The 27,715-nt window shown below is 41.9% G+C and overlaps 1 protein-coding gene across 4 annotated transcripts in view; it reads left to right on the top strand.

Annotated features, from left to right (window-relative positions):
* The first annotated feature begins 802 nt into the window (after positions 1-802).
* Positions 803-27,715, top strand: part of LOC123498121 — a 129,944-nt gene continuing 103,031 nt past the window's right edge. The window contains exons 1-5 of one of the 4 annotated variants that reach the window (XM_045245289.1): positions 803-930; positions 17,289-17,361; positions 17,761-17,841; positions 17,984-18,112; positions 18,406-18,569. In XM_045245289.1, the coding sequence (XP_045101224.1) occupies positions 17,296-17,361; positions 17,761-17,841; positions 17,984-18,112; positions 18,406-18,569 (440 nt within the window). In that variant the 5' untranslated portion in view covers positions 803-930; positions 17,289-17,295. Of the gene's footprint in view, positions 935-15,352; positions 15,708-17,288; positions 17,362-17,760; positions 17,842-17,983; positions 18,212-18,405; positions 18,570-27,715 lie in introns of those variants that run through there. The other 3 variants (XM_045245288.1, XM_045245286.1, XM_045245285.1) reach the window with 3 other exon arrangements.

Here is a 27,715-nt window from a genome sequence, read left to right as displayed (position 1 = left end):
ATGCATCAATACAATGTATTTCTTTGCACAATTTATCTCTTGATATTTTTATTTGCATGCTTTTAGAACCTTCATTATTGCAGCTTTTACTTGTTTATTATGTACGAATAGATGTATAGATTTGAAGTAAATTCAGCAACTAAGGAAACGTTTGATATATACCTACAGATGAAGTAACTACTGCTGCAAATTTCGAAGCAAATATGTATCCCGCCAAAAATAAGCAGGAGCAGACGAACATTCAACATGATAGGAGAGGATGAGACGGTGGGACGTACATGTACTACTGCATGGAATATGTTAACTGTGACGTAAGCCAGGGACAGGTATACTGGAATAGGATGAAGCAAGTGCTGCCAAGGGAATTGTAGAATGTTAAAATGGAAAAGACATTAAAGGAATGGATGGTAACTGTTTGGAGAAGACGACAGAAATGATGATTGAAGATATTTCACTCTACTAATCTACATCTAGCACGACATATTTTTTTCCACAGGAATCCCTTTACATATGATTGATACATTTATTATTAATTCAATAATAAATATATCAATCAGATGTAAAGGGGTTCCTGTGGAAAAAAATATGCCGTGCTAGATGTAGATTAGTAGTGAAATATGAGGTTTGTCTTCTGTATGCCGATTTTTCGTAGTTCTCTACAAGAGTTGCCGATACAAAAGTCTAACTCAGGAGGAATTTTCGAATTGTCTGTAACATCAAGATCAAAATTAGAATCAAACTGGCGAACCAACCAATTTGAAAATTGAGTGCTGCCGCGGGCGTGGAATAGACTCTCTGCTGCCCGCAGAGACGTCGGTGCCAGACTGTCAGTTTGTAACTTTGTAGTTGGCTGTCACAGTGATTGGTGAAAATTGTGTTCATACAACTTATTACAGCATTCTGCACAGCGTCTGTTGTATGCCAGACCTTGTAAGTACGTACATTACATGTTATTACGATTTGAGAAGAAACAGCTCTATTTACTAATATTTTCCGCTCTTGCCCACGCAACAAACTTTGGGGGAGATGGGCAAAGGAGTTTTCTGATGAAAAAAAAAAAAAAAAAAAACAAGAATAAGAATTGGCCGGAAGTTTGCTGTCTTTAAGGCTGGTTCACACATGCCAATTTAGGACTGAATATAGGTACCTATAGCGACTGGAGAAACCAGTCGCAAAACAAGATCAACATATTGGTCTTGTTCAATCGATTTGCGACTTTATTTATGTTGTGATGTTGGAGGTGAGGATTGAAGACTTGTCAAGATTTAATTTCATTGCAATTGTGCAGTCTTCTTAAGATTAGTGTGTGATAGACACTCATTTCTTTCCTTTTACTTAGCCAGGGACGTATCCACTGGCATTTTCTTTTCTGTTGACTCTTCCAGTACGCCAAAAGAAGAGCAACAACCACTTCAGCATCGTCACTGGAGGAAGACATCTCAGCGAGTAGCTGCTTGTTTACATTCCCTTCCCAGTCGCTGTGTGACGTTTCCCGAATAGAAGGGCTCAGTCGATACTACTAGCGACTTGGAATTTCAGCGCGTGTGGACCTGCCTTCCTGATGGGCGCTATCTTTGATAGTGATAGTGCCCCCCAAAAAAAGCCTCCAGGAAAGAAATCTGTCGTCAGAAACTTCAGAAATCCTTAGGGACACTAATTTAACCCAGCATTACCGTTAAGGCGGGTTCACATAAGGCGGTGTGGGGCAAGTGATGTGGGGTTTGACATTCTTAAGGGTACAGTGTGTCGTTCCTTTGAATTTATGAGAGCTGTATTTATTACACATATAAGACAAATCTTGGACTTCTCATCTGCGGTGTGGAATACAGGTTATCTTGGTGATCTTAGATTGTTGGAGAGAGTACATACAAACAAATGGACAAAGTTAATATCTGGTTTTGGAAATCTCAGTTACTCTGAGCGTCCCTCTACACTTAAGTTGTACTCAATTAAAGGCCGTTTGCTTAGAGCTGATCTTATTATGGTTTATAAGATTTTGCATAGCCTGTGCCCTGATCCTGAACATTTGTTTGTTAGGAACCTTAATGCTATAACAAGAGGTCACTCCTACAAGCTGGCCATTCCTCGCTAGGACACAGAAGAGAGGGCTCGTTTCTTTTCGATTAGGGTGTTATCTGTTTGGAATGAGCTGCCTGAGCATGTTGTCACTGCATCTTCTGTTGTTGCTTTTAAACGCCAACTAGATACTTCTATGGGTGATGTTCTCTATGAGTTTGTGTGAAGGGCTTCTTGGAGTTTTGAAACCACATTAGCCAACCATTATGCCATACCTCTAGTTGTCTTCACCTGCAGTCCTGGTTGGAGGTTTCATCTGCTTCTAGATGGGGCTCTAGGCCTCATCTAGGTAAAAATCTAGGTGTCACACTAGCACTTTTTCCGTCGTTTTTCAGAAAATCGACAATATTTTGGCTGTGGCCTGTCACACACAAACGGTGTTTCGTCGTCACTTCCCGCCAACACAATCTAAACAAGCAAGGAGGCCACGCTGCGGCAAAGATACGCTGCTCTAAACGTAATACTGTGTATTACGAAACTTAGACGAGCTAAACAAGCCAAAAAGTGTGCATGGATGCGTTCATGCTTAGTGGTAGAACCAATGCACGTAGAAGCAGGTTGAGGAGACGCGGCAAGTCATGTGGTCTTGGTATGCAAACAAAGGCGGAAAATTTGCAGACGGAAACAATCCCTATCGTCTGACAAATTCATGCGGAACGTTGAAAACTAGACGGAAATCGCATTAATCGACGGAAAAAGTGTTGGTGTGACACCGCCTTAAGTTTCGTAATACACAGTATTACGTTCAGAGCAGCGTATCTTTGCCGCGGCGTGGCCTCCATGTTTGTTTACATTGTCGGTCTGCGTTGGCGGGAAGTGACGACGAAATACCGTTTGTGTGTGACAGGCCGCAGCCAAAATATTGTCGATTTTCTGAAAAACGACGGAAAAAGTGCTAGTGTTCAGCAGCTAGCTGTTTTGTTTACATTTTGATGTCACGGAAGGTTTTTACTGAACATGTGGGTGTCCAGAGGCAGAGAGATGGAGCTAGTGAGGGATAAATAGCATGTCTGGGACCCAAAAAATGAGTAGTACATCAAAAACATCCTCCGTAGATTTACATTCAGTGAGATCATTATAGCTGCCACTCTCCGATACTTGACTATACATGACTGCTTCCCTCTCTGCAGGGTGTTGAAGGAGAGAATTGAATACTTAGATGATTTAATTTGATCGCAAATATGCGTCAGCTTTTGTTAAAATAAACATTTTCTTCTAAGAAATACAGGCCAACCAGTTGATAGTTCCAAGCCGCTATGTGGGGACGTGTTCCGGACTGCATAGCAGTAACAGGACTCTATCGATACTTCTAGCCGCTAGCATTTTCAGCTGTATGCTGATACGTGTGAACCCGCCTTTAGGTTGATTCATTGATAACTTTATGAATTGTTGTTGCAGTGTATATAACAAGGGAAAAGGTTGACGGGTCATGCGGGCCACCCACTAAACATGAGGCAGAAAGGTTTCAAGCGTCAGGAGGTGGACAGTGTTACCGTTAGTGGGGTACCCCAAGGATCAGTGCTAGGACCTCTTCTTTTCTTGGTGTGCATTAACGATTTAGATATAGGAATTAGTAGCAAAGTATCAAAGTTTGCAGATGATACTAAGATAGCATGTGCAGTACAGATTGAAAAGGACAATTACAGAATACAACGAGACCTGGACAGGCTGATAGCATGGGCAGACAGGTGGCAGATGGAGTTTAATTCTAAAAAGTGTCAGGTTATGCATTTAGGTAAAGACAACACAAACTTTAGCTATGAGATGGAGGGATGTTGGCTAGAGGCAGTAGAGGAGGGAAAGGATTTAGGAGTAGTGATAGACAGGACTATGAAATTTTCAAAGCAATGTTTAGAAGCAAGAAATAGGGCAAATAGGATCCTGGGTTTTATAAATAGAAATGTTAGTTATAAAAGTAAGGAAGTGGTGCTCCTATGTTAGGCCCCATTTAGAGTATTGCATACAGGCCTAGTCACCCCATTATAGGCAGGATATCAACATGTTAGAAGCAGTTCAGAGAAGAGCAACTAGGATGATACCAGCATTAAAGCGCCTGGAGTATAGAGATAGATTAAAGGAATTAAACATGTTTTCATTTGAAAGTAGATGTATAAGAGGGGATATGATAGAGTTATTTAAAATGTTTCAAATGCAAACTACATAGATGTGAGATCTTTCTTTACCTTAGAGGAGGGAAGTAGGACTAGAAATCATGGCAGGAAGATTAGAAAGCAAGGCTGCAGGTTAGATATAAGAAAATATTTTTTAATCATAGACTTCTGGAATGCATTGCCAGAGACGGTTGTAAATAGCACTAGTTTGACAATGTTTAAAAACAGATTAGATAAGCACTTAAATTTATTAGATTTATAATTATGTATAGCACTGCATGATAGTTTTTATAAGAAATTTACTATAGTTAAACAAGACATGATCCCCATGTATGGGGATCACAGATTGTAGAGGAATTCGCTGCAGAACTTAGCCCTGTTAATGGGCCAAATATTTAGAATTAGTATATAATGTAATGTGTACTTGTAAGTGTATCTTTAAGTACGAGGTCGCTGTGCAACTGATACAGGATAACCTAGATGGGCCCTGGTGGCCTTTGTTATCCTATTATTTATGTTATTGTAAGAGGGCTGAGAGAAACACGGAGAAAGTGCGTGTCCTTTACTGAGAGTTCCAAGGCCAACTGCCTCCGAGTACAAAGGGGCGACGTGATGCCGGTGTGACTGGCCTAACATATCGTACATCCTACATGTCCCCTCAAAGATAATACAATGGGCATGAAAATGAACAGTGTAGGATCTGACAAATTAAATACAGAGATTTCTTTGAACATCAGTAAGACAGACCTGTACACAAGAAAATAAACAAAGCAACAAAAAAGAAAAAGAACACAATGACTCCTGTGAAGCACACATGCACGCAAACACACAAGCACCCATGCACGCAGACACACAAGCACCCATGCACGCACACACGCACACACACCGTGTAGTGTAGTGGTTAGCACACTCAACTCACAAACGAGAGGCCCGGGTTCGAGTCCTGGCGCGGCGAGGCGAATGGGCAAGCCTCTTAATGTGTGGCCCCTGTTCACCTAGCAGTAAATAGGTACGGGATGTAACTCGAGGGGTTGTGGCCTCGCTTTCCCGGTGTGTGGAGTGTGTTGTGGTCTCAGTCCTACCTGAAGATCGGTCTATGAGCTCTGAGCTCGCTCCGTAATGGGGAAGACTGGCTGGGTGACCAGCAGGCGACCGAGGTGAATTACACACATACACGCAAACACACAACATTCATTGTGAGGGCGTGCCAGAGACGTAGTCTGCCATCCATGGTGGCTGCCTGATGCGTCTTGTCGGGCGGGACACGGTGTCCTGTTGAGCGGTGGGGCAGGGCTAAGGTGGGGAAAGGGAGGCGGTGGTGCCCGCCAGGGCCAGCAAAGCACCTTGGATGGGCCGCAAATGCCGGCAGTTGCGTAATGTGAGCCGCCCACTCCCTTCTAGCTTGAGTGTGTACTGACAGTGCGGCCGCACTTCAGTGACAACACCACGCCTGTCCCACTTCCTCGTAGACGACTCCTGAACCCATACCTGTGAATCGAGCGCGAGGGGAGGGTTTTGGCGTCCCCTGCCTGTCGGCCCATGCCACCTGCTGCCGCGCTGCTTCACGCTCTCTTGCCCGTAGTGCCTGCTGCCAACATATGTCCACCTTGTAGTGCTGGTAGTGCACTGGCACACCATCGCGTAGCTGCCTGCCCATGGCCAGTTGAGCTGGTGACTTGTTTACGCCCCGCAGAGGCGTGTTTAGGTACTGGAGCAAAGCCACTGCAGCTCTGTCAGCATCCAGGCTTCCCCCAGCTCCCATGTTGGCCTGCAGCAGCCTCTTAATGGACTTTACGGCAGCCTCAGCCCGCCCATTTGACTGTGGAAAGTGAGTAGAGGCGACTCTCCGCTCCACTCCCCACCTCCCAAAGAAGTTGCACATCTCCTTGCTGGTTAGATTGGTACCCCCGTCCGTGGAGACTGACTCAGGAGCACCCCATCGACTGAAGTATCACCTCAGCACAGATGCAAGCTTGCTGGAAGTGGCGCCGCTGACGAAGTGTGCTATTTCAAGCCAGCCGGTGAGTCTGTCGGCATAAGCCAGGTACACCTGACCCTCAAGCTGGAACAGGTCAGCCATGGTGTGTTGGAAGAGGTACTGGGGTGGGGGCATGGGGGTGAGGGGCTCGGCGGGCTGAGAGGGTGAGTGTGCGTTGCAGACGGAGCAGGAGTCTCTGTGGTGCTGCAGATCGCCTTCCATGCCCGGCCAATACACAGCCTGCCTAGCCCTCCTTAACATCCCGTCCAGCCCTTGGTGGCCAGCGTGAAGGTTTGCTGCCACATGGTGTCTCAGCGCTGCTGGTATCACCAGACGCACTGCCCCCTGCTCATAAGTGTAAGTCACCAGGCCTTGCGACACTGCCAGCCTGTCCCTCACTGCATAAAGCTGATGCAAACAGACCGCCTCCTGCGCCCGGTGTGGGTTCCAGTCCCCTGCTGTTACCTTCACGACGAGCAGCTGATAGTCTGGGTCCTGCGCAGCTGCCTGCACCACTGTCGCGCTGTCCATCACAATCTGCTCGTCACTGTCGAGTGCCGCTACCGTCGCAGTTGCTACCGCTACCTCCACAGAGCTGGCCTGCTCTTCATCCACAATGTCTGGTGGTGCACAGAGTGCAGGGTAGCAAGATAAAAAATCTGCGGCGTGGTTGCACTTGCCGGGCAAGTATTTGATCTGGAACCTGTACTGCAGCGTCTTCTCCTTCAGGGCAAACAGCCTCGAGTTGACCACATCCTTCAGCTCCCTGTCTCCCAAGAGCTTCACCAACGGGCGGTGGTCAGTCACGATCAGCAGATTTGGGCACCCGAGAAGAAACAGGCGGGCTTTGTGGAGGCACCACGCTACAGCCAGAGCCTCACCCTCCACTGGTGCGTAGCCTGCTTCCGCGGGCGTCAGGTGACGGCTGCCACACAACGCCAGGCGCCACCCACTCTTACAGCAGAAGGGGGCGTCTTTCATGGGGCAGGAACAGTGTTGCTGCAGAACCACAAAGCCAATGCCCACTTTGCTCCAGTCCGTCGCCACCACCGTAGGCCTGTTCTTGTCATAGAATGTAAGTCCCTCCTTCGCTAACTTGCTGATGACTTCCTTCGCCTGTACAAACTTGTCTTGCAGGTTGTCGTCCCAGTATACCTTCTTTCCTTGTGGTTTTCGCAGGAGCTCCCTGAATGGCCATGATCGGAGCAGTGGCCAGGAAGGGCGCTAGCTGGTTAACAAAGCCGTGCCAGGAGCGGATGTCTGTCAGGGAGGGCTGAGGAGGCATGTCAAAGCTCCTCAGGGCAGCCAGCCTCTCCTCTGTGGGCTTGTAAGTGTCCCACCCTACGTGGAACCCAACGAAGTCCACCTGCCTCCTGCAGAACTTGAACTTTTCTGGCTTCAAGGTCACACCCTTCCTTGCACACGTTTCCAGCAAATCATAAGCATGCCAGAAAGCATCCTTCACACTTGAATCATACAACAGGGTGTCATCTATGCACTTGAACTTCCTGGGGATCCCCGCGATGGCGACGTCGTATCTCCTGGTGTAGGCGTCAGGGGCGGCACAGTGCCCCATGGGAGTCCTGCAGTATCTATACCTGCCCACGGGGTGATAAACGTGGTGAGTTTCTTGCTGTCTTCATGCAGCTTTACTTGGTGAAACCCCAGTGCGCATCAGCGACGGTCTTGTACGTGCGATGGGGAATGCCAGACACCATGTCAAACGGTGTGGGGGTGTGGTGTGTCTCTCTCCTGCAGGCCATGTTGAGTTTCTGGTAATCAATGGTGCGCCTCGGCTGGCCCGATTTCTTGGCTACCACCACCATCCTGGCACACCACTCTGTTGCTTCACCCACTGGTACTGGCTCTACAATCCCTTTTCTGACATCCTCATCCAGCTGCCTCTTCACCTCTGTCTCCCAGTGTCGCAGCACCAAAGCAGGCACATGGCAGGTGTGGGGTTTGGTGCCTGGGAGGAGGTGGATTATGTGCGGTTCGCCTTCCATTACTGGCAGAGGGCTTCTGTCGGTGTTAAACGTTGAGCCAGAGAAGTGATGGAGAAGCCACTCCTCCAGATGTGATGCGTTTTCTTCCACAGGCTGGAAGGGGACAGTAGCAGGCCGTGGAGGTGTGCAGTCAGCTGGGGTGGAGGCGGCAGCATCGCCCACGTCAGCCGATGCCACAGTTGCTGGCTGGTGTGGGAAGTCAGCATGCACCAGGCCCAGGTCCTTGCAGGCTTGTAAGGAGATGTAGCTTCGAGAAGCGGTCCTCAAGACAAACACATCTTGTGCTGTGGCCCTGTTGCCATGCCGCATGAGGCACAGGAATGCGCCCATGGGCTCAAGGCTCACGTTTGCCACATCGCGGAGGTTGCCGCGACGCTCTAGGGATGCCGTCTTGATGCCCAGCGCTGCCAGCAGGCCTGGTCCCGCCACACACACCTACGCCCCTGTGTCCAGTACCACTTGGATCCTGGCTGAAGTCCCCTCCTTTTGCGTATCATTGACGGTTATCCAGATACACGGCTGGCCCTGTGCCTTCCCAGTGGCTGCAACTACTATGCCAGAGGCTTCCACGTCCTCAGCTGTGGCCGTCTTTTTGGGTTTGCTCTTGCACCTGCTGCTGAGATGTCCAATCTTGCCACAGTTAAAACACGCTAGCTCCTCAGCGGGGCACGAGCCTTTCCCAGGCCTGTGCAGAGTCCCACAATTACCACAGTGGGGCTTGGGAGGCGGCTGGCGGGCGGCTGGTGGGCGGCAGCCACTAGAGACGGGGCTGCACTCTGCGGTGCGTCTGGCAGCGGCGTTGCTCCCGCCACCGCCGCGCCTTCCCGCCTAAAGTTCCCGCCAGAACTGGAAGCGGCGTCCCCATGAGCCGCCTCATATGCTACACAAAACTTGCGCCGGGAATCCACATCATGGAACGTGTCACACCTGCGAAACACTTCCTCCTTTAGCACAGCACTCCCTAAACCACTCACCAGCTTGTGGAGTAGCATGAACTCAGCCAAGCCACTATCACAATGAGGACACTTGAAATCACAATCTGCCACACACTGCACTGACCTTGCAAATTACTCTCTGATAGTCTCACTGTGATCCCGGCTTGCTGTGAAGAACCGACACCAGTCGGCTGCCTGGTTGGTCGCCTGAAGAGCGATGCGGCTGACCGCATCCAGTGCCTCCTTCACCGTCAGGGCCTGCCACTCGTCCGCGGTGAACCTGGCATCCAAGGCACGTTGCAGGGGAGGCATGCAGTGGAGACGCACGTGCAAAACCGCCTCCGCTGGTGCCCACATATTTAGCTCCAGCCAACACTACATCGAGCGCCTCCAAGACTGAAACGCCGCAGTGGACATCTCTATGTCACACTTCTCTGGGGCTGACGACCTCGGTGCTGTAGGGCGATGAGCAGGCCGCGTTGCAAGCTGCTGCTGCAGGGAGGCGATGGCTTCAGTCTGCGCCAGGAACAGTCTGTGCCTGCTCTAGAGCTGAAGGGATCCTCGGCGACCTCCGGCTGCTCCTCGGAGTCTGGCTGGATAGTCTTGACCTTCCAGCCATGGTGTACAGCGTAGGGAACTCGATCCTACTCACTGCGCCATGTAAGAGGGCTGAGAGAAACATGGAGGAAGTGCGTGTCCTTTACTGAGAGTCCCGAGGCCAACTGCATCCGAGTACAAAGGGGCGACGTGATGCTGGTGTGACCGGCCCAACATATCGTACATCCTACAGTTATGTTATGTTATGTTTTACCATCTCCCATATATCAAAACGCAAATCAAAGTTGCTAGAAATGTGCTATTTTACACAAAAAGCTCTACATAATAAAGATTTCTGTGCGGTGTTCCTTGTATACCTATATGATATTAAGAAAAAAATATAGCAAACTAAATTTTCAGAATCCAGATTACTGTTGACCCTCACTACTCATCAGACTTTAAGGGCAACGGTGCAGGATTTATTTTGGGATTAATTTCTTTCCGAAAGCTTCAGACCCTAAATTACCACATGGTGTAGTTTATTTTTCAATAATTAGATACCTTTCCCATCAGTAAGTCAATTTTAAATGTCTCGTACAGTTGCATCATAGCATGACTCGCCCTAGAAAAATCTGTATCACTTCATGCTTGTGTCTACAGAAAAAAATTTATATGAATATTTTTCTCTCGATAAATTTCAACCTTTGGTGTGTGTCTCAGTCTCACTCTGTGACTCAGTACATAGCCAGGTGTCAAGAGTGGTTATGTGTCTTCTAACTTTAATTTTTCAGAAATTATTGTAGTGTCAGGGATAATAATATTAAGCTTTCAGTTATTAAGGTCATAACTATAAATGTAATGACACACGTGTGCATACCATATATACAGGCGTATAGACAGTCTTGAGATGGTTCGAGGGAAAGAGATAATAGCCAGCTCATGAATTAAAAACATTAGATTTACTCGCTATGTAATCAGAGGTTTTAAAAAAATTTTCACTTCAGTCAGTAGAGGGAGAACTGAGCTGTTCAAAAAACTGTCTTTCAGTAATGTAATCTCATTAGTAATGTCAATAAGATTCTCTGTAATTACTCTGCAATAGTTCTGTTGTGATGCTAATAATTTTGAAATTGTGAGAGTGTAGCTGTAATGTTTTTCCCACAGTACCCTCCCGTTCTTCATCCGAGCAGGTCAGTAACTCCTCGCACCCGTAAACTTGACGTAATTTTTATATGAACCATAGTATGTGTTTATACATATATATTATTTGATTACTTATACAGTACCCTCCCATTCTTCTTCCGAGCAGATAGAGACGGCTATCCTCTCTCCCAGTGTGGTCCGTGTGTGTGTGTGTGTGTGGGTATTTTTGATAGGATATTCTTTTGTGGAAATAGAGAAAAGTGAAACATTTAATTGGCGGTGGTGTTGGGTAAAGTGAAAGGGGGGATTGTACGGTTCGTCCTCCCACCCCCTTCAAACTGTGTAACTAGGCCCCCAAAGACGAGGTTTAATGTGTGTGCTCAAGGAAGTAGCATCATGTGGTACATTTCTCTCCGTTAATAGTACATTGCGGGCTCAAAAGACGAGTAAGTGTTATTTTCTTGTGAACTGCGAGGTGATATTTTTTTTCTTTTGAGCTATGAAAAGACAAATATTGCCACAACTAAATTGCAAGGTAGTGTAATGCATTATATTATGTAATTGTCTTTTGTGCATAGTGACCTGTCTCCATATCTACATTTATCTAACTTTTCCTTAAATTTGCATACACTTTCTGCTGCTACAATCTCTTCACTTAATCCATTCCAGATGTCTACTTTCTTATGTGGAAAACTGAACTTCTTGATATTCCTAGACACTGACTTTTCATAATTTTCTTGGAATGTCCTCACTGCTCTGTCAGTGTTACCAGGTCTTGTCTATCTATCTTCTCCATATGGTTTACTAACTTATACATCATTATTAGGTCTCCTCTTCCCCGTTCATCCTTCAAAGTTCGTAGCTCCATCTCCTTCAGTCTTTCTTCATTGAGAAAATTTTTTATTTCAGGGACCATCTTTGATGCAGCCTTTTTATTTATTTATTTATTTATTTTTTTTTTTTTTTTTTTATACCATGTTGACTTTTCACGGAATTTATGGGCTAAAGGGGATACGTTTTGTGGTATCTCCTATATGAAAACCCATCCGCTAGGAAACTGTTGCCCCGAGTGAGGAAGCCCAACCTACACTTGGACCATGGACAGGATTCGAACCCGTTCACTTGGAGACCCCTCGGACCCCAAAGCACGCATGGTTCCACTGTACCACGGCGGCCCTTTCTAGTTTTTTTTATATCTTTCTGCCTATATGACGACCATACCACTGCTGCATATTCTAGTCTAGGTCTTATCATAGTGGTTAATATCTTTTTCATCATGCTTTTATCCATGTAATTAAATGCTACCCTGATGTTCGTTAGTGTCTTGTATGTTGAAGCAGATAATCCATTTATATGTATTTCTGGAGTCAGGGTGTCTTGTATAATCACTCCCAGGTCTTTCTCTTCTCTTCTTTTCATTATAACCTCTTCTCCCATTTTATATTCCCATGTAGGTCTTCTATTACTTTTACCCATTTCCATTACATGGCATTTCTTAGTATTAAATTCTAATTTCCACTTCTGGCTCCATCTCCAGATCTTATCAATATCTTTCTGTAATTCCATACAATCATTTTGTTTTTTTATAACTCTCAAAAGTTTGGCATCATCAAATATATGTAGCTACTCAAACCCACTTGTATATCGTTGACATATATTTGGAACATTATTGATGCCAACACCGAACCCTGTGGTACGCCACTGGTTACAGTGCTCCAACTTAATGGTGTATCTCTTATCACTGTCCTCATTTCCTGATCTGTTAAGTAATCTGTCATCCAATTTAAGATGTTACCTTTAATTCTGCCCATGTGTTCTATTTTCCATAGGAATCTTCTGTGTGGTACTCTGTCAAAAGCCTTTTTAATATCTAGATACACTGCATCTACCCATCCATCTCTTCCTTTTACTTCATCTATTACTCTTGTATAAAAGCATAGTAAGTTTGTTATACATGATCTTCCTTTTCTAAAACCGAATTGGGAGTTATTAATGATTTCATTTCTCTCCAAATATTCCAACTATTTTTCTCTGATAACAATTTCACAGATCTTACCCACCACACTAGTTAGTGACACTGGTCTATAATTTAGGGGCTCAGTAATTTTTCATTAAGTACTGATTTAAAGCTTTCATTCATAAGTTCACTAATTTCTTCCGATGTTTCGTATATCATATTCCTCTTAATCAACTTAGTAATGGTCTCTCTGTTTGTCATTTTACCATTTGTATACATGTAAAAAAAGCTTGGATTCTTTTTCACATCTCTTCACTACATCCTTTTCAAAGTTTCACTCCTCCTCACTTCTTATCCTAATGTATTCATTTCTTCCCTCTTTATACTGCTTCCTGTTTATTTCATTATGTTACCTTCTTAATTTTTTCCATGCTGCATTCTTGCATTTTTTTTAGCTTTTGCACATACTATAGCATTATACCAGGTGTGTTTGCTCTTTTTTACTCTATATTCAGGAACATATCTCTTTACCCCCCTCATTATACTTGTCTAGAAATATATCATACTTTTCTTGAATTGTCTTTCTGTGCATCATTTCTTTCCAGTCAATACTACCAAAATAACTTTTTAATCCCCCAAATTTAATTTAGCGTGGTTCCGTCTCTTATGTTTGTATCCCTCATTATATTCCAAAATTTGCAGGTCCTCTAATTCGATTTCTAGGACCACATGATCACTTTTTCCTATTGGAGTATGATATTTGATGTCTGGACATGGCTCCGGTTTTTTTTGTAAATACCAAATTCAGCATTGATGGATCATCTTCCCCTCTATATCTTGTATAATCTTTTACCTATTGATCCAATGTGTTTACCATTGCCAGTTGTAACACATCATCCTCCCAACGTCCAGCGCGACTGCTTGCATCCATTTCTTCCCAATTGACGTGTTTGCAGTTTAGATCTCCCACGAGCAACACTCTTCTAGCCTTCCTTAGCATGTTACCCAGGCAATTTAGTACTTCCTTTTGCATTTCCTTATGTACATCAAGCCTCCATGTATTAGTCTTTGGTACATATGCAACTATGATACTCCTTTTTTCCCTCCCATTGCTCCTTATTGTTATACTTAAAACCTCTGCCAGTCCATCTCCGGACTGTATCTCTTCCACATATATATTCTCTCGAGTCATGATCAATACTTCTCCTGCTTTTCCCTTTCTGTCTCTCCTCCAAACATTGTATCCTTGCTCTTTAAAATTCACTTGGACATCTTCACTTTACTTTGTTTCTGTCATACATACCATATCTGGCCCTTTTTCCGATATATATAATCTCTCACTTCCAAACTTCCTGATATAAACCCATCTATGTTTGTATACACGATTCTTAATGCTTTCCTTCCCCTTCCCGAATATACCATTTCCTCAGTCTCATGTCTAGCACTCTCCAGTAAAACTTCTTTTTGTTCTCTGTCCTTCCTTCGTTTTTTTTTTCCTTAGCTTCACTCCTCAGTTCTCTCTCTTTTTCCCTTTCTACCTGGTTCATCTCTTTCTTTATCCAGATATGCTTATATTCTGCCTTTTCAGCCAGCTTTCTAGTTCTAGCTAATATTTCTTGTATCCCTATATACTTGCGATCTCATTTTGACTTTTAAAGGTCTTTTGGTTCCCTCACTATATTTACCCAGTCTATATATTTCTTCTATTTCTTTATCAAGACTATTCTTTATCTTGCACTACAGAGATAATATCCTTAACCATTTCCTTCTCCTTCTCCCTCACAAATTTCACTGGGTTCTTTTTTCTTCTCGTCCATATATAACCATACACTTCTTTCTGTCCACCGTATCTCTCACTAATTCTTCCTTTTCTTTGATCACCTGTATAACTGTGTCATTAGTTTTCTCCTTTATTTGTTGCTTGATTACTTCAGCGAAATTGACTTTTTCTTCTCATTTCTTTTTCCAATCTTTTTTCCATTCATCCAGTTTCCTTTCACTCATCTCTTTGCCTGTCTCCAAATTGGAGTCCAGCCTTTCCTGCAGCCCTTGTAATGCAGCTTCATAATTCATACATTTGCCCTTTAGGGTGCTATTCTCCCTTTTTATTTCCTCTAGAGTATTTTTCATCTCATGGTTCATTTTAACTAGAAATCGACCGATATGGTTTTTTAGGGCCAATACTGATACTGATTATTAGTAGTCAAGGAGGCCGATAACCGTTTTGATGCTCGACTTGTCTCTAGTGTGCTCGAGTTGGCACGCTTTAGTTGGTTCACGTTCGACTCATCCATAAACCACCGAGAGCACCCTAATTGACACTGCCTCTTTGTCATAATCAGTTAACTTCTTCAGTTTGACTGTTCTATCTGTGTTTTAAATATTCCATTAGTGTTTGTTTAATGGTTTAACTGTTAATGGTTGGTGAGTGAAAGAGGGGGATAAGCTTTACAAAAGTAATTAATTGGTTACTACCTGGAATACGTTGTTACTGCTAATTAAAAAAATTAATCAGTATTTGCCATGGGTATTGGTATTCGAAAAAAAAAAAAAAAGAAACTTGTGAAACTTACTGGTGTGTGAGAGGGTTAATGCTTGTTGGCAACAGCTAAAAATAAACACTGTTACAGCAAAGAAGAATGTTACTTTCCACCAATGCTGTTTAAACAGTGTTTTTCATAGTTCCCAAAGTAAACAAGGAGACCGGAGTGACGTAGCAGGGTGATAGGCTTCATTGACCAGGGTGGGAGGCCAGAATGACTAGAGTGGGAGGCTGGACTGACCAGGGTTAGGGGCTTGAGTGACCAAAGGCCAGAACAACTAGAGGACGCAGTGACTTGAAATGAAAGCCTTTGCTGATGATACTTGCGACATTCACCCATCTCAACATTTTGCTATGATGGCAGCTTACTAATCCTATGACTGCACCAGGAGGAGTGACAATAGAGACACAATATTTCACTGGTAAGGTGTAGAGATTTTCATGGCCAATAATGAAATGCTAAAAAACTGAGTTAGATCATAAGTATGCCAAAAAGTCATGGGAGATTACATGACAAGTTAATCAAGAATTTCATTAGCATCTCATCTTCTGTGTGGTCCACGTGCAATATGTATATAGATGTATATAGAACTGTAGAGTTCTATATACATCATTAGAAGAGCAGTAAACACTTACTATTACCTGTAATAAGTGATGAATGATGCGACAAATCTTGGTATGTCTGTCTGTCAGACACTTCTGCTGCAATATTCCCTTTTTAACTGACAGTTATGACATACGCGAGGAAATAGTAATTAGATTACCAGAGTATATAGTTTCTATTGTAACGTGGGGGTAGTATAGTGGGTTTTTATTAAAAAAATAATAATAAATAAATAAAGTTTTAATTGAAAAAAAAGTTGAAAAAAAGGTTATGAACTTAAATTTTGAACTTTATTTTAACATGCGGTAGCAGTAGCTGAGTTTAAGGCACTGGGTCTGTTTTAAATTGTGGTCATAAGAATATAAATCCATAAATAATTTAACAAATTTAATTAGGAAAAAAAATTATTGAATTTCACCCAGAGAAATTTTCCTCTCCAATCACATGCGTTCCGACATAGTCCAGCTTACCAGAAGAGGATATATCACTCATCAAAAAAGTATATACGTACAGTACTAGAAAACCACATGGAATAATTCACTACTTCACACAAAGTTTCTACACTTTTATCTTTTTGTTTGTAATGTTCTAGTGCCGACACATGCCACTCACTTCGTAGTTCCTTATTTCCTTTGTCTTTGGTAAAGTTGCACTGTTTTATGTGAAGGACTTACCGAATGGTGACATTCCCCCTCGTCCTTTATCTGACACCACGGTCAAATAAATAGTTTAACATTTTTTTCTACTCTCATAAGATATTTCCTAACCAGAACAACACACAGGAGTATCAGGCACAGGGAGAGTAACTGCTGCTCTTCTGATTCTAAACATCTCATAAAAAAAGAGATGCAGAAATGGTTTGTTTACATTGTTATTAAGAAGTCCAGGTTATAATTATTTCTTTTCTATGTTTTTTTTTTGTGTGTGCTTTATGAGAAAGAAGGAAAGAAATAAACTTCAATAAAAAACTGGAAAGAAAAGCTAGGAGCCAATAAAAGAAACATGGGTATTGACAAGAAAGTTAGCAGCTTCTCAGAGTCTGGAAGGCACCACAAGTAGAGAACATTTGTCATGGAGGAGTTTGCCAATGGACAGTGGATTGGTTGGCTGTTGGTGATTTCATCTTAAGGTAGCAGGCAAAGTGTAAAGACTGGATGGGCTAAGGAGGAACTCCAGAAAAATTTGGTACTATCCCACAAGAACTCATGTGGAAAGCAGATTCTGTGTTTGATAGCTGTGTGATTGAGGAGAGCATTTACAACATGGTCTAGGAACCAGTGTAATTTTACAATTCCCTGTACTGTATTTGTATACCTATAGATACATATAAACTTTAGTAATTCTATCTTTTTATATTATGTGTGCATTACATTCTATAACTTGAAATCTTGTTTTCTAGATAACCTATGGCGCAGCTTACTTCTCTCAAAAACATCAAACCATCACGTCTCCCCAGCAGACTTGTGTGTAGGGTGAGTTACAAAATGGTCACAAAGAGTAATATCTTCACAGGACTTTGACAGAATACTGTTTTTTTCTTTTTATTCATCATGCAAGATAATAACTTTTAAACCAAAAAATAACTTAAATCAGACAACAAAGTTTTGACATTCTAACAATTGAGCTGCAATAGATTTTTATACGAAGGTATGTGGGTTTATGCAAGGATAAAGAAATTTAAGAAGACTTTGTGATAAATAAGAAAGTTATGCAACACATGTTGTATAGAAGAAAAGTGAGTAATATGTATGCATTATTAGCAAATATGGGAATGGCTTTTACTTGTGTGATCTTCATTTACTGGAATTTAGCATGGGATACTCTACTGCATTTACCACTAGTAAATTTTGCTCTATTGCAATTGTATTCAGGTAACAGCCATGCAGTTGGAGGAAGGTTTCCTTGTGTTGCGTGTAGAAGACAACACAAAAACCAAGGATTTATTCAGAAAGGTGTGATTGCTTATAAAGTAATGAAAATTATAAGTGTGAACTTAAAATAATTCTTTGATATGTCATTGGTTGAGGAATTATAGAGCACAATAAAGCTACCAACTTCTCCCTGCTTCCTCTCATCATTTTCTGAACTTCTCAGTTTCGACTGGATTCTATTAAAAAAGAGATCTGCCAGAAAGATTGGCAGATTGATGTGTGGCTGCCTTCTTCCCAGAAAGTGGACATCTTAGTTAGATGTGCTGGCAATGAAATAGTGCCGCATCTCAAGGTAAGGTCAACACAACCTCCAGCACTCACTTCCACCTCCACCTCCACTGCTACCAGTACTATCACCATCACTTCCACTCCACCTCCACAACCAAAGATGGTAATTTTCATCATGGTACTTCTACAGAAGCTATTCTTTACTTCTGCCATCATCACTGTCACACTGAAGAAAGTAAAGTTAACATTTTCCATATAACTGTTTTAGACTGCTAGAGTTTATGTGATGGAAAGTGTTTATAAATGAAGATTAGATTATTCGCTTCCTTAACAAAAATGTGCCTTATCTTTACTCAGATTAGGGCAATAGTGTGTCTGACTGAGTTGGAGTGTCGTGCTGTGCCATTAGGAACTCCATTAGGGACTGCTGATGTGGTGCACGAGCTTTTCCTCGATAACAGCACAGGAGACAAACTGCGGGTCATTCCCTGCACTGACTTTGAATTCTGTGTAAAGGAAAGGTGAGATCCGGCAACTTGTTTCAAACTTGTCCAAGAGAAGGGTGAGACCCAGTGACTTATTTTCCCTTTCCCCTTTTTATTATTATTTTTTTATTTATTTATTTTTCATACCATTAGGGCTTTTCCTGGCAATTTCTGGGCTAAATGAGACATCCTATGTGAAAGCCCATCCATTAGGGAATAGTTACCCATAGTAAAGAAACCATACCTACACCCAGACCATGGCCAGGATTCGAACCCATGTGCTTAGAGACCCTTTAGCCCACAAAGTGCACGTTTTTCCACTGTACCATGGCCACCACGGTCACATATTTACTTTAGTGGACCTTTTTCACACCTTGGATCTATATATGTTAGTGTGTGTGTGTGTGTGTGTGTGTGTGTGTGTGTGTGTGTGTGTGTGTGTTTACCTAATTGTATTTACCTAATTGTAACATACGGGAAAAGAGCTATGCTCGTGTTGTCCCGTCTCCATATCTATTAATGTCCAGCTTTTTCTTAAAATCATGAATATTCCTTGCGTTGACCACTTCCACGTCTAAACTATTCCATGCTTCCACCCTTCTATGAGGGAAGCTATATTTTTCACATCTCTCCTATAAGTGGCCATTTTAGTTTTTTCCCATGCCCTCTCGACATTCTTTCATTCCACATACACAGATCTTCCCTATCCATTTTTCATTCCATGATCTTCCCTAATCATCAATCATCACTCTGTATATTGCTATCAGGTCTCCCTTTCTCTTCTGTTTTCCAGGGTCGGAAGTTGCATTCTTTTCAGTCTGTCTTCATAAGTCAAATCTCTTAAGTCAGGCACCATTTTTGTTGCAGCCCTCTGTACTTTCTCTAGTTTCCTTATGTGTTTCTTTAAGTTCGGAGCCCACTGTATTGTTGCATATTCAAGCCTTGGTCTTATCATTGCAGTAATTATTTTCTTCATCATTTCTTCATCTAAATATATGAACGCCACTCTTATGTTCCTCAATAAGTTCAATACTTCTCCAATTATTTTGTTTATATGTCTCTCTGGCGATAGGTCATTGGTAATTGTCACCCCAAGGTCTTTTTCTTCATGACTGGTTTTATGTCTTCATTTCCTATCTTGTACATACTCCTGATTCTTCTTTCACTCTTGCCAAACTCTATTTTCTTGCATTTTGTCGTGTTGAACTCCATTTGCCATGTACAGCTCCATTTCCATATTCTGTCCAAGTCTTCCTGGAGTAGTTCGCAATCTTTGTCACATCTCACTTTTCTTAACAATTTTGCATCATCTGCAAATAGGCTCACATAACTGGACACCCCATCCACCATGTCATTTATGTAGACCGCAAACATTACTGATCCCTGTGGAACTCCACTCTCCACCAAGCCCCATTCTGATGGTCTGTCCTTAATTATTGTTCTCATTTCTCTTCCTACCAAAAAGTCTTCCATCCATTTTAGTAAACTGCCATGCACTCCTCCTACCATTTCAAGTTTCCAGATCAGTCTCCGGTGTGGTACCTTATCAAAGGCCTTTTTTAAATCCAGATATATTCCATCAGCCCAACCATCTCTTTCCTGTATTACATCTATCACCCTCGAATAGTAACATATCAGGTTTGTCGTGCATGAACGCCCTTTTCTAAAACCAAATTGACACTCACAAAGTATGTCATTTTTCTCCAAGAAGTCTGTCCATCTATTCTTCACCACCCTCTCACACATCTTAGCTACCACACTTGTAAGTGACACTGGTCTATAGTTCAATGGGTCTCTCTTGTTACCTGATTTATAAATTGGGACAATGTTAGCTCTTTTCCAGTCTTGGGGCACTACACCTTCCCTTAATGAGGCATCAATTACTTCACAAACTTTTTCTGCCAGTTGCTCCCTGCATTCTCTTAAAATCCATCCTGATACCCCATCAGGTCCCACAGCTTTTCTCACTTCTAAACTCCCCATCATATTCTTGATCTCCTCCACAGTTACTTGAAACTCCTTCATAATCCCTTTCTGTTCCATTACCAGTGGTTTGTCAAAAGCAGTCTCCTTTGTGAATACCTTCCGAAAGCATCCATTCATAGCCTCTGCCATTTCCTGGGATCCTCACTGCATACTCCATTTACTTCTAAACTTTCAATACTTTCTCTATTTTTGATGTTGTTGTTCACATGTCTGTAAAAAGCCTTGGTTGGTCTTTACATTTATCAATTATATCCTTTTCTTGTTTCTTTCTTTCTTCTCTTCTAATCAACACATATTCATTTCTTGCTCTTTTGTAACTTTCCCACTGCTTAATCCGTCTTTTCCTTCTCCACCTCTTCCATGCATCCTCTTTTCTTGTTCTAGCCTTTTCACATCTATCGTTAAACCAGTCCTGCTTTCCAACTTCTCTATGTTGTCTTATTGGTACAAATTTTTTCTCACCTTCTTTGTATATTTTTATAAATTCCTTCCACTTTTCATTTGCTCCCTTAGCACTCTTGAATTTCATCCAATTTGTCTCTTGAAAGAATTTTTTAGGTTTCCAAAATCTGTCTTGGCATAATTCCATCTTCCCACTTTATATTCTTCATTTCTTCTAGATTTCTCTTCATCTATCACCTTGAACTCCAAAACTGTATGATCACTCTTTGCTAAAGGGCACTCCACCCTCATCTCCTCAATGACCATTGGCTCTGTACTAAAGACCAAGTCCAGTCTTGACGATGCTCCCTCTCCTCCAAACCTAGTATCTTCTTTGACCCACTGAGTTAACACATTTTCCATTGCCAGTGTCAATAGTGTATTTCCCCATGTTGTCTCTGATCCCTCCATTGACCAGTCCTCCCAACACACCTCTTTACAATTAAAATCTCCCATCATTGTGTGTGTGTGTGTGTGTGTGTAATTCACTGTTTGAACTGCTGCAGTCTCTGACAGCCAGACAGCCAGATTTACAACGAAACAGCTCAGAGCTCATTATTTCCGATCTTGGGATAGGTCTGAGACCAGGCACACACCACACACCACAACAAGGTCACAACTCCTCGATTTACATCCATACTCACTGCTAGGTGAACACTACAAAAGGAGACACACCAAATATCTCCACCCGGCCAAATCGAACCCTCATCTTGTGAAGCCAGCGCTCTAACCACTGAGCTGTGTGTGTGTGTGTATTTACCTAATTGTATTTACCTAATTGTAACATACGGAAAAGAGCTATGCTCGTACTGTCCCGTCTCCATATCTACTAATGTCCAGCTTTTTCTTAAAATCATGAATATTCCTTGTGTTGACCACTTCCACGTCTAAACTATTCCATGCTTCCACCCTTCTATGAGGGAAGCTATATTTTTCACATCTCTCCTATAAGTGGCCATTTTAGTTTTTCCCATGCCCTCTCGACATTCTTTCATTCCACATACACAGATCTTCCCTATCCATTTTTCCATGCCAATCATCACTCTGTATATTGCTATCAGGTCTCCCTTTCTCTTCTGTTTTCCAGGGTCGGAAGTTGCATTCTGTTCAGTCTGTCTTCATAAGTCAAATCTCTTAAGTCAGGCACCATTTTGTTGCAGCCCTCTGTACTTTTCTAGTTTCCTTATGTGTTTCTTTAAGTTCGGAGCCCACTGTATTGTTGCATATTCAAGCCTTGGTCTTATCATTGCAGTAATTATTTTCTTCATCATTTCTTCATCTAAATATACGAACGCCACTCTTATGTTCCTCAATAAGTTCAATACTTCTCCAATTATTTTGTTTATGTGTCTCTCTGGCGATAGGTCATTGGTAATTGTCACCCCAAGGTCTTTTTCTTCATGACTGGTTTTATGTCTTCATTTCCTATCTTGTACATACTCCTGATTCTTCTTTCACTCTTGCCAAACTCTAATTTCTTGCATTTTGTCGTGTTGAACTCCATTTGCCATGTACAGCTCCATTTCCATATTCTGTCCAAGTCTTCCTGGAGTAGTTCGCAATCTTTGTCACATCTCACTTTTCTTAACAATTTTGCATCGTCTGCAAATAGGCTCACATAACTGGACACCCCATCCACCATGTCATTTATGTAGACCGCAAACATTACTGGTGCCAACACTGATCCCTGTGGAACTCCACTCTCCACCAAGCCCCATTCTGATGGTCTGTCCTTAATTATTGTTCTCATTTCTCTTCCTACCAAAAGTCTTCCATCCATTTTAGTAAACTGCCATGCACTCCTCCTACCATTTCAAGTTTCCAGATCAGTCTCTGGTGTGGTACCTTATCAAAGGCCTTTTTAAATCCAGATATATTCCATCAGCCCAACCATCTCTTTCCTGTATTACATCTATCACCCTCGAATAGTAACATATCAGGTTTGTCGTGCATGAACGCCCTTTTCTAAAACCAAATTGACACTCACAAAGTATGTCATTTTTCTCCAAGAAGTCTGTCCATCTATTCTTCACCACCCTCTCACACATCTTAGCTACCACACTTGTAAGTGACACTGGTCTATAGTTCAATGGGTCTCTCTTGTTACCTGATTTATAAATTGGGACAATGTTAGCTCTTTTCCAGTCTTGGGGCACTACACCTTCCCTTAATGAGGCATCAATTACTTCACAAACTTTTTCTGCCAGTTGCTCCTGCATTCTCTTAAAATCCATCCTGATACCCCATCAGGTCCCACAGCTTTTCTCACTTCTAAACTCCCCATCATATTCTTGATCTCCTCCACAGTTACTTGAAACTCCTTCATAATCCCTTTCTGTTCCATTACCAGTGGTTTGTCAAAAGCAGTCTCCTTTGTGAATACCTTCCGAAAGCATCCATTCATAGCCTCTGCCATTTCCTGGGATCCTCACTGCATACTCCATTTACTTCTAAACTTTCAATACTTTCTATTTTTGATGTTGTTGTTCACATGTCTGTAAAAAGCCTTGGTTGGTCTTTACATTTATCAATTATATCCTTTTCTTGTTTCTTTCTTTCTTCTCTTCTAATCAACACATATTCATTTCTTGCTCTTTTGTAACTTTCCCACTGCTTAATCCGTCTTTTCCTTCTCCACCTCTTCCATGCATCCTCTTTTCTTGTTCTAGCCTTTTCACATCTATCGTTAAACCAGTCCTGCTTTCCAACTTCTCTATGTTGTCTTATTGGTACAAATTTTTCTCACCTTCTTTGTATATTTTTATAAATTCCTTCCACTTTTCATTTGCTCCTTAGCACTCTTGAATTTCATCCAATTTGTCTCTTGAAAGAATTTCTTTAGGTTTCCAAAATCTGTCTTGGCATAATTCCATCTTCCCACTTTATATTCTTCATTTCTTCTAGATTTCTCTTCATCTATCACCTTGAACTCCAAAACTGCATGATCACTCTTTGCTAAAGGGCACTCCACCCTCATCTCCTCAATGACCATTGGCTCTGTACTAAAGACCAAGTCCAGTCTTGACGATGCTCCCTCTCCTCCAAACCTAGTATCTTCTTTGACCCACTGAGTTAACACATTTTCCATTGCCAGTGTCAATAGTGTATTTCCCCATGTTGTCTCTGATCCTTCCATTGACCAGTCCTCCCAACACACCTCTTTACAATTAAAATCTCCCATCATTATAGTTCGTTCACAGCCACCCAACATTTCTTCCAGACATGTTCCTGTATCACTTATCATTTCTTCATATTCCTGTACTGACCATGCATTTGTCTTAGGTGGTACGTACACCACTATGTAGTGCCTCTTTTTCCTTCATTAGTTTCTGCTCTGATCTTTAGCACTTCTGCCTTTCCCATACCTTCTTTCACTTGATCCACCTTTATATCTTTTTAACCAGCAACATCACTCCTCCTCCCATCTTACCTACTCTATTTCTTTTCCAAACATTATATTTCCCTTCTCCAACCATCATCAGGTCTTCTCCCTCTCTCAGTTTTGTTTCAGTAAGACCCACAATATCTGGGTTCTTGTCCCTCAAGTAATCGTTGAGTTCTAAAATCCCCGATATCACTCCATTTATGTTGGAATACATTACATTCCGCTCATACGTATGTGTGTGTGTGTGTGTGTGTGTGTGTGTGTGTATTTACCTAGTTGTAGTTATACAGGGCCTGGGCTTTTACGCTCGTGTGACCCCATCTCCATATCTACACTTTGCCAATTTTTCTTTAAAACTATGCACACTCGTTGCTGTCACCACTTCTTCACTCAGACTGTTCCACGTCTCAACACATCTTTGTGGGAAGCTATATTTTTTTATATCTCTTAGACATCTTCCCTTCCTCAGCTTTTTACTATGCAATCTTGTGCTTCGACTGTCATATTCTTCTCTCAGGAGCAGTTTCTCATTATCCACTTGGTCCATTCCGTTAATCAATTTATAAACTCGTATCAGATCCCATTTCTCCCTTCTCTGTTCCAGAGTTGGTAGATCCATAGCCTTTAGTCTCTCCTCATATGTCACCCTTTCAAATTCTGGAACCATTCTTGTAGCCACTTTTTGTAATCTCTCCAGCTTCTTTATGTTTTTCTTTTTATGGGGGGTCCACACTACCCCTGCATATTCCAGTCTGGGTCTTATTATAGTACTTATCAATTTCTTCATCATTTCTTTGTCCATGTAGTGAAATGCTAATTCAATATTCCTTAGCAAATTATATGTCTCTCTGAAGATTTTATCTATATGGCTTACCGGTTGATTGTTTTCTTCCATCGTCACCCCCGAATCCTTTTCCTTTTTTACTTTCTCCAGTTCTACTCCATCTCCCATCTTGTAGATTCCCACTGGTCGTCTTTCACTCTTTCCCATTTCCATGACATGGCTTTTGTCCACATTGAATTCCATCTCCCACTTTTTACCTAGTTGTATTTACTTAGTTATAGTTTTACAGGGCTTGGGCTTTATGCTCGTGTGGCACCGTCTCCATATCTACAATTATCCAATTTTTCTTTAAAACTATGCACACTTGTTGGTGACACCACTTCCTCACTCAAACTGTTCCAAGTCTCAACACATCTTTGCAGGAAACTATATTTTTTAACATCTCTCAGACATCTTCCCTTCCTAAGTTTCTTACTATGCCATCTTGTGCTTCTAATGTCATATTCTTCTCTCAGGATTAGTTTCTCAGTATCCACTTGATGTAATTCACCTTGGTCGCCTGCTGGTCACCCAGCAGGCGACCAGCAGGTGTGTGTGTGTGTGTGAATTTACCTATTTGTATTTACCTATTTGTGTATTACAGGGCCCGAGCTAAGCTCTCTGTGTCCTGTCTCCTTGTCCATTCCTGTCATATCTCTCTTTCATCTGATTGACACACACCGTGTCAATGACATCACTGGTCAGTTTATTCCACTTATCAATGCTACGATGCGGGAAACTGTATTTTCTCACGTCATTTAGACAGATGTCTTTTATTAGCTTTTTTCCATGTCCTCGGAGATGATTACTTGTGGTCACCTTTATCAACTCTCTGTCCAGTATGTCAATCTTGTTCATCAATTTATACATAGTTATCATGTCTCCTCTTGTTCTTCTCTCTTCTAATGTGGTCAGCCCCAGCTTCCTCAGTCTTTCCTCATAGTCTAACTCCCTGAGTCCTGGTACCATCCTTGTTGCCAGCCTCTGTACCCTTTCTGCCTTCTTCACATTTTTCTTCATATGCGGTGACCAGACACAAGCTGCATATTCTAACTGGGGTCTTATTAAGGTACATGATATCTTCTTCATCATTCCTTCATCTAGGTCAGTGGTTCCCAACCTAGGGGTAAATTACCCCAGTGGGGTAATGACCCCATATTTTTAATGGATGTTTCATGGGATGAGGAAATCAGTTTACATTTTCATATAATTTCAATGAAGATTTCTATTATTTTTTTCTGCTTTCTATGTATGAACTAAAATTACTTCTTTTCGTATTATAGATTTGCATTATTGTGTTGCATAGTTTCTATTTTGTCTGTTTTTGAAGTATGAAATACAGTTACTTTTTTTCCTATATTACGAGTATTTGTTCATTGGGGTAATGGATGATTGTGAAATTGTATTTTTGGGTAATCGCTGCGAAAAGGTTGGGAAACACTGTAGAATCTAGGTAGTGGAACGCAAGGCCAATCTTTTGAAGCATGTTATATGTTTTCCAAAAAATCTTGTTAATGTGTTTCTCCGATGACAAAGTGTTTTGCACGGTTACTCCTAAGTCTTTTTCCTCATTGGTCTCTTTAATTTTTTCATCACCCAGTCTGTAATCCCAGTTTGGTCTGTATCTACTTCTTCCCATTTTCATAACATGGGTCTTGTCTATATTAAATTCCATCTGCCACTCCTTACTCCACTCATATATTTTATCTAGATCTTCCTGTAACTTGTTACAATCTTCCACATTCTTTACTCTCCTCATAATTTTAGTATCGTCCAAACATGTTCATGTAACTGTCAATTCCTACTGGCATATCATTAACATAAATCAAAAACATGATGAGACCAAGCACTGACCCTTGTGGAACTTCACTGATTACCTTCTTCCACTCGGACTTCCTTCTTCTCACCACTGTTCTCATTTCTCTTCTGACTAAGTAATTTTCCATCCATTTTGCTAGTTTATCATTTACTCCTCCAATCTTCTTTAGTTTCCACATCAGTCTATTGTGTGGTACTTTATCAAAGGCCTTTCTCAAGTCCAGGTAGATAGCATCCACCCATCCCTCTCTATGTTGCAGTATGTCAGTCACTCTTGAATAAAAACATAATAAATTGGATACGCACGATCTTCCTTTTCTGAAACCAAACTGTCTTTCACTCAGAATGTTTTCACTTTCTACATACTCACTCCACTTAGCTTTAATTACTTCTTCACATACCTTGCACAATATACTAGTTAACGATACTGGTCTATAATTTAGCGGTTCCATCCTACTACTATTCTTATATATAGGCACAATGTCAGCTCTTTTCCATTTTTTCGGGACTAATCCTGTTCGTATGGAGGTTTCCACAATATCAGATACGGGGTTCAACAATTGATCCTTACATTCATTTAGCAGCCTCCCAGATATGCCATCAGGCCCCATTGATTTATTAATATCCAGATTGCTTTTAATTTTCCTTACATCTTCCTTAGTAACCATGATGTCCTGCATTTGCTTTATTTCTGTAGGCCTTCCTCCCATAAAATGCTCCTCCTTTGTA

The sequence above is a fragment of the Portunus trituberculatus genome, chromosome 47, assembly GCF_017591435.1.
Source record: "Portunus trituberculatus isolate SZX2019 chromosome 47, ASM1759143v1, whole genome shotgun sequence".
Taxonomy (NCBI): domain Eukaryota; kingdom Metazoa; phylum Arthropoda; class Malacostraca; order Decapoda; family Portunidae; genus Portunus; species Portunus trituberculatus.
Note: the sequence above shows the minus strand (reverse complement) of the source record. Positions and strands in the feature narration are given on the sequence as shown.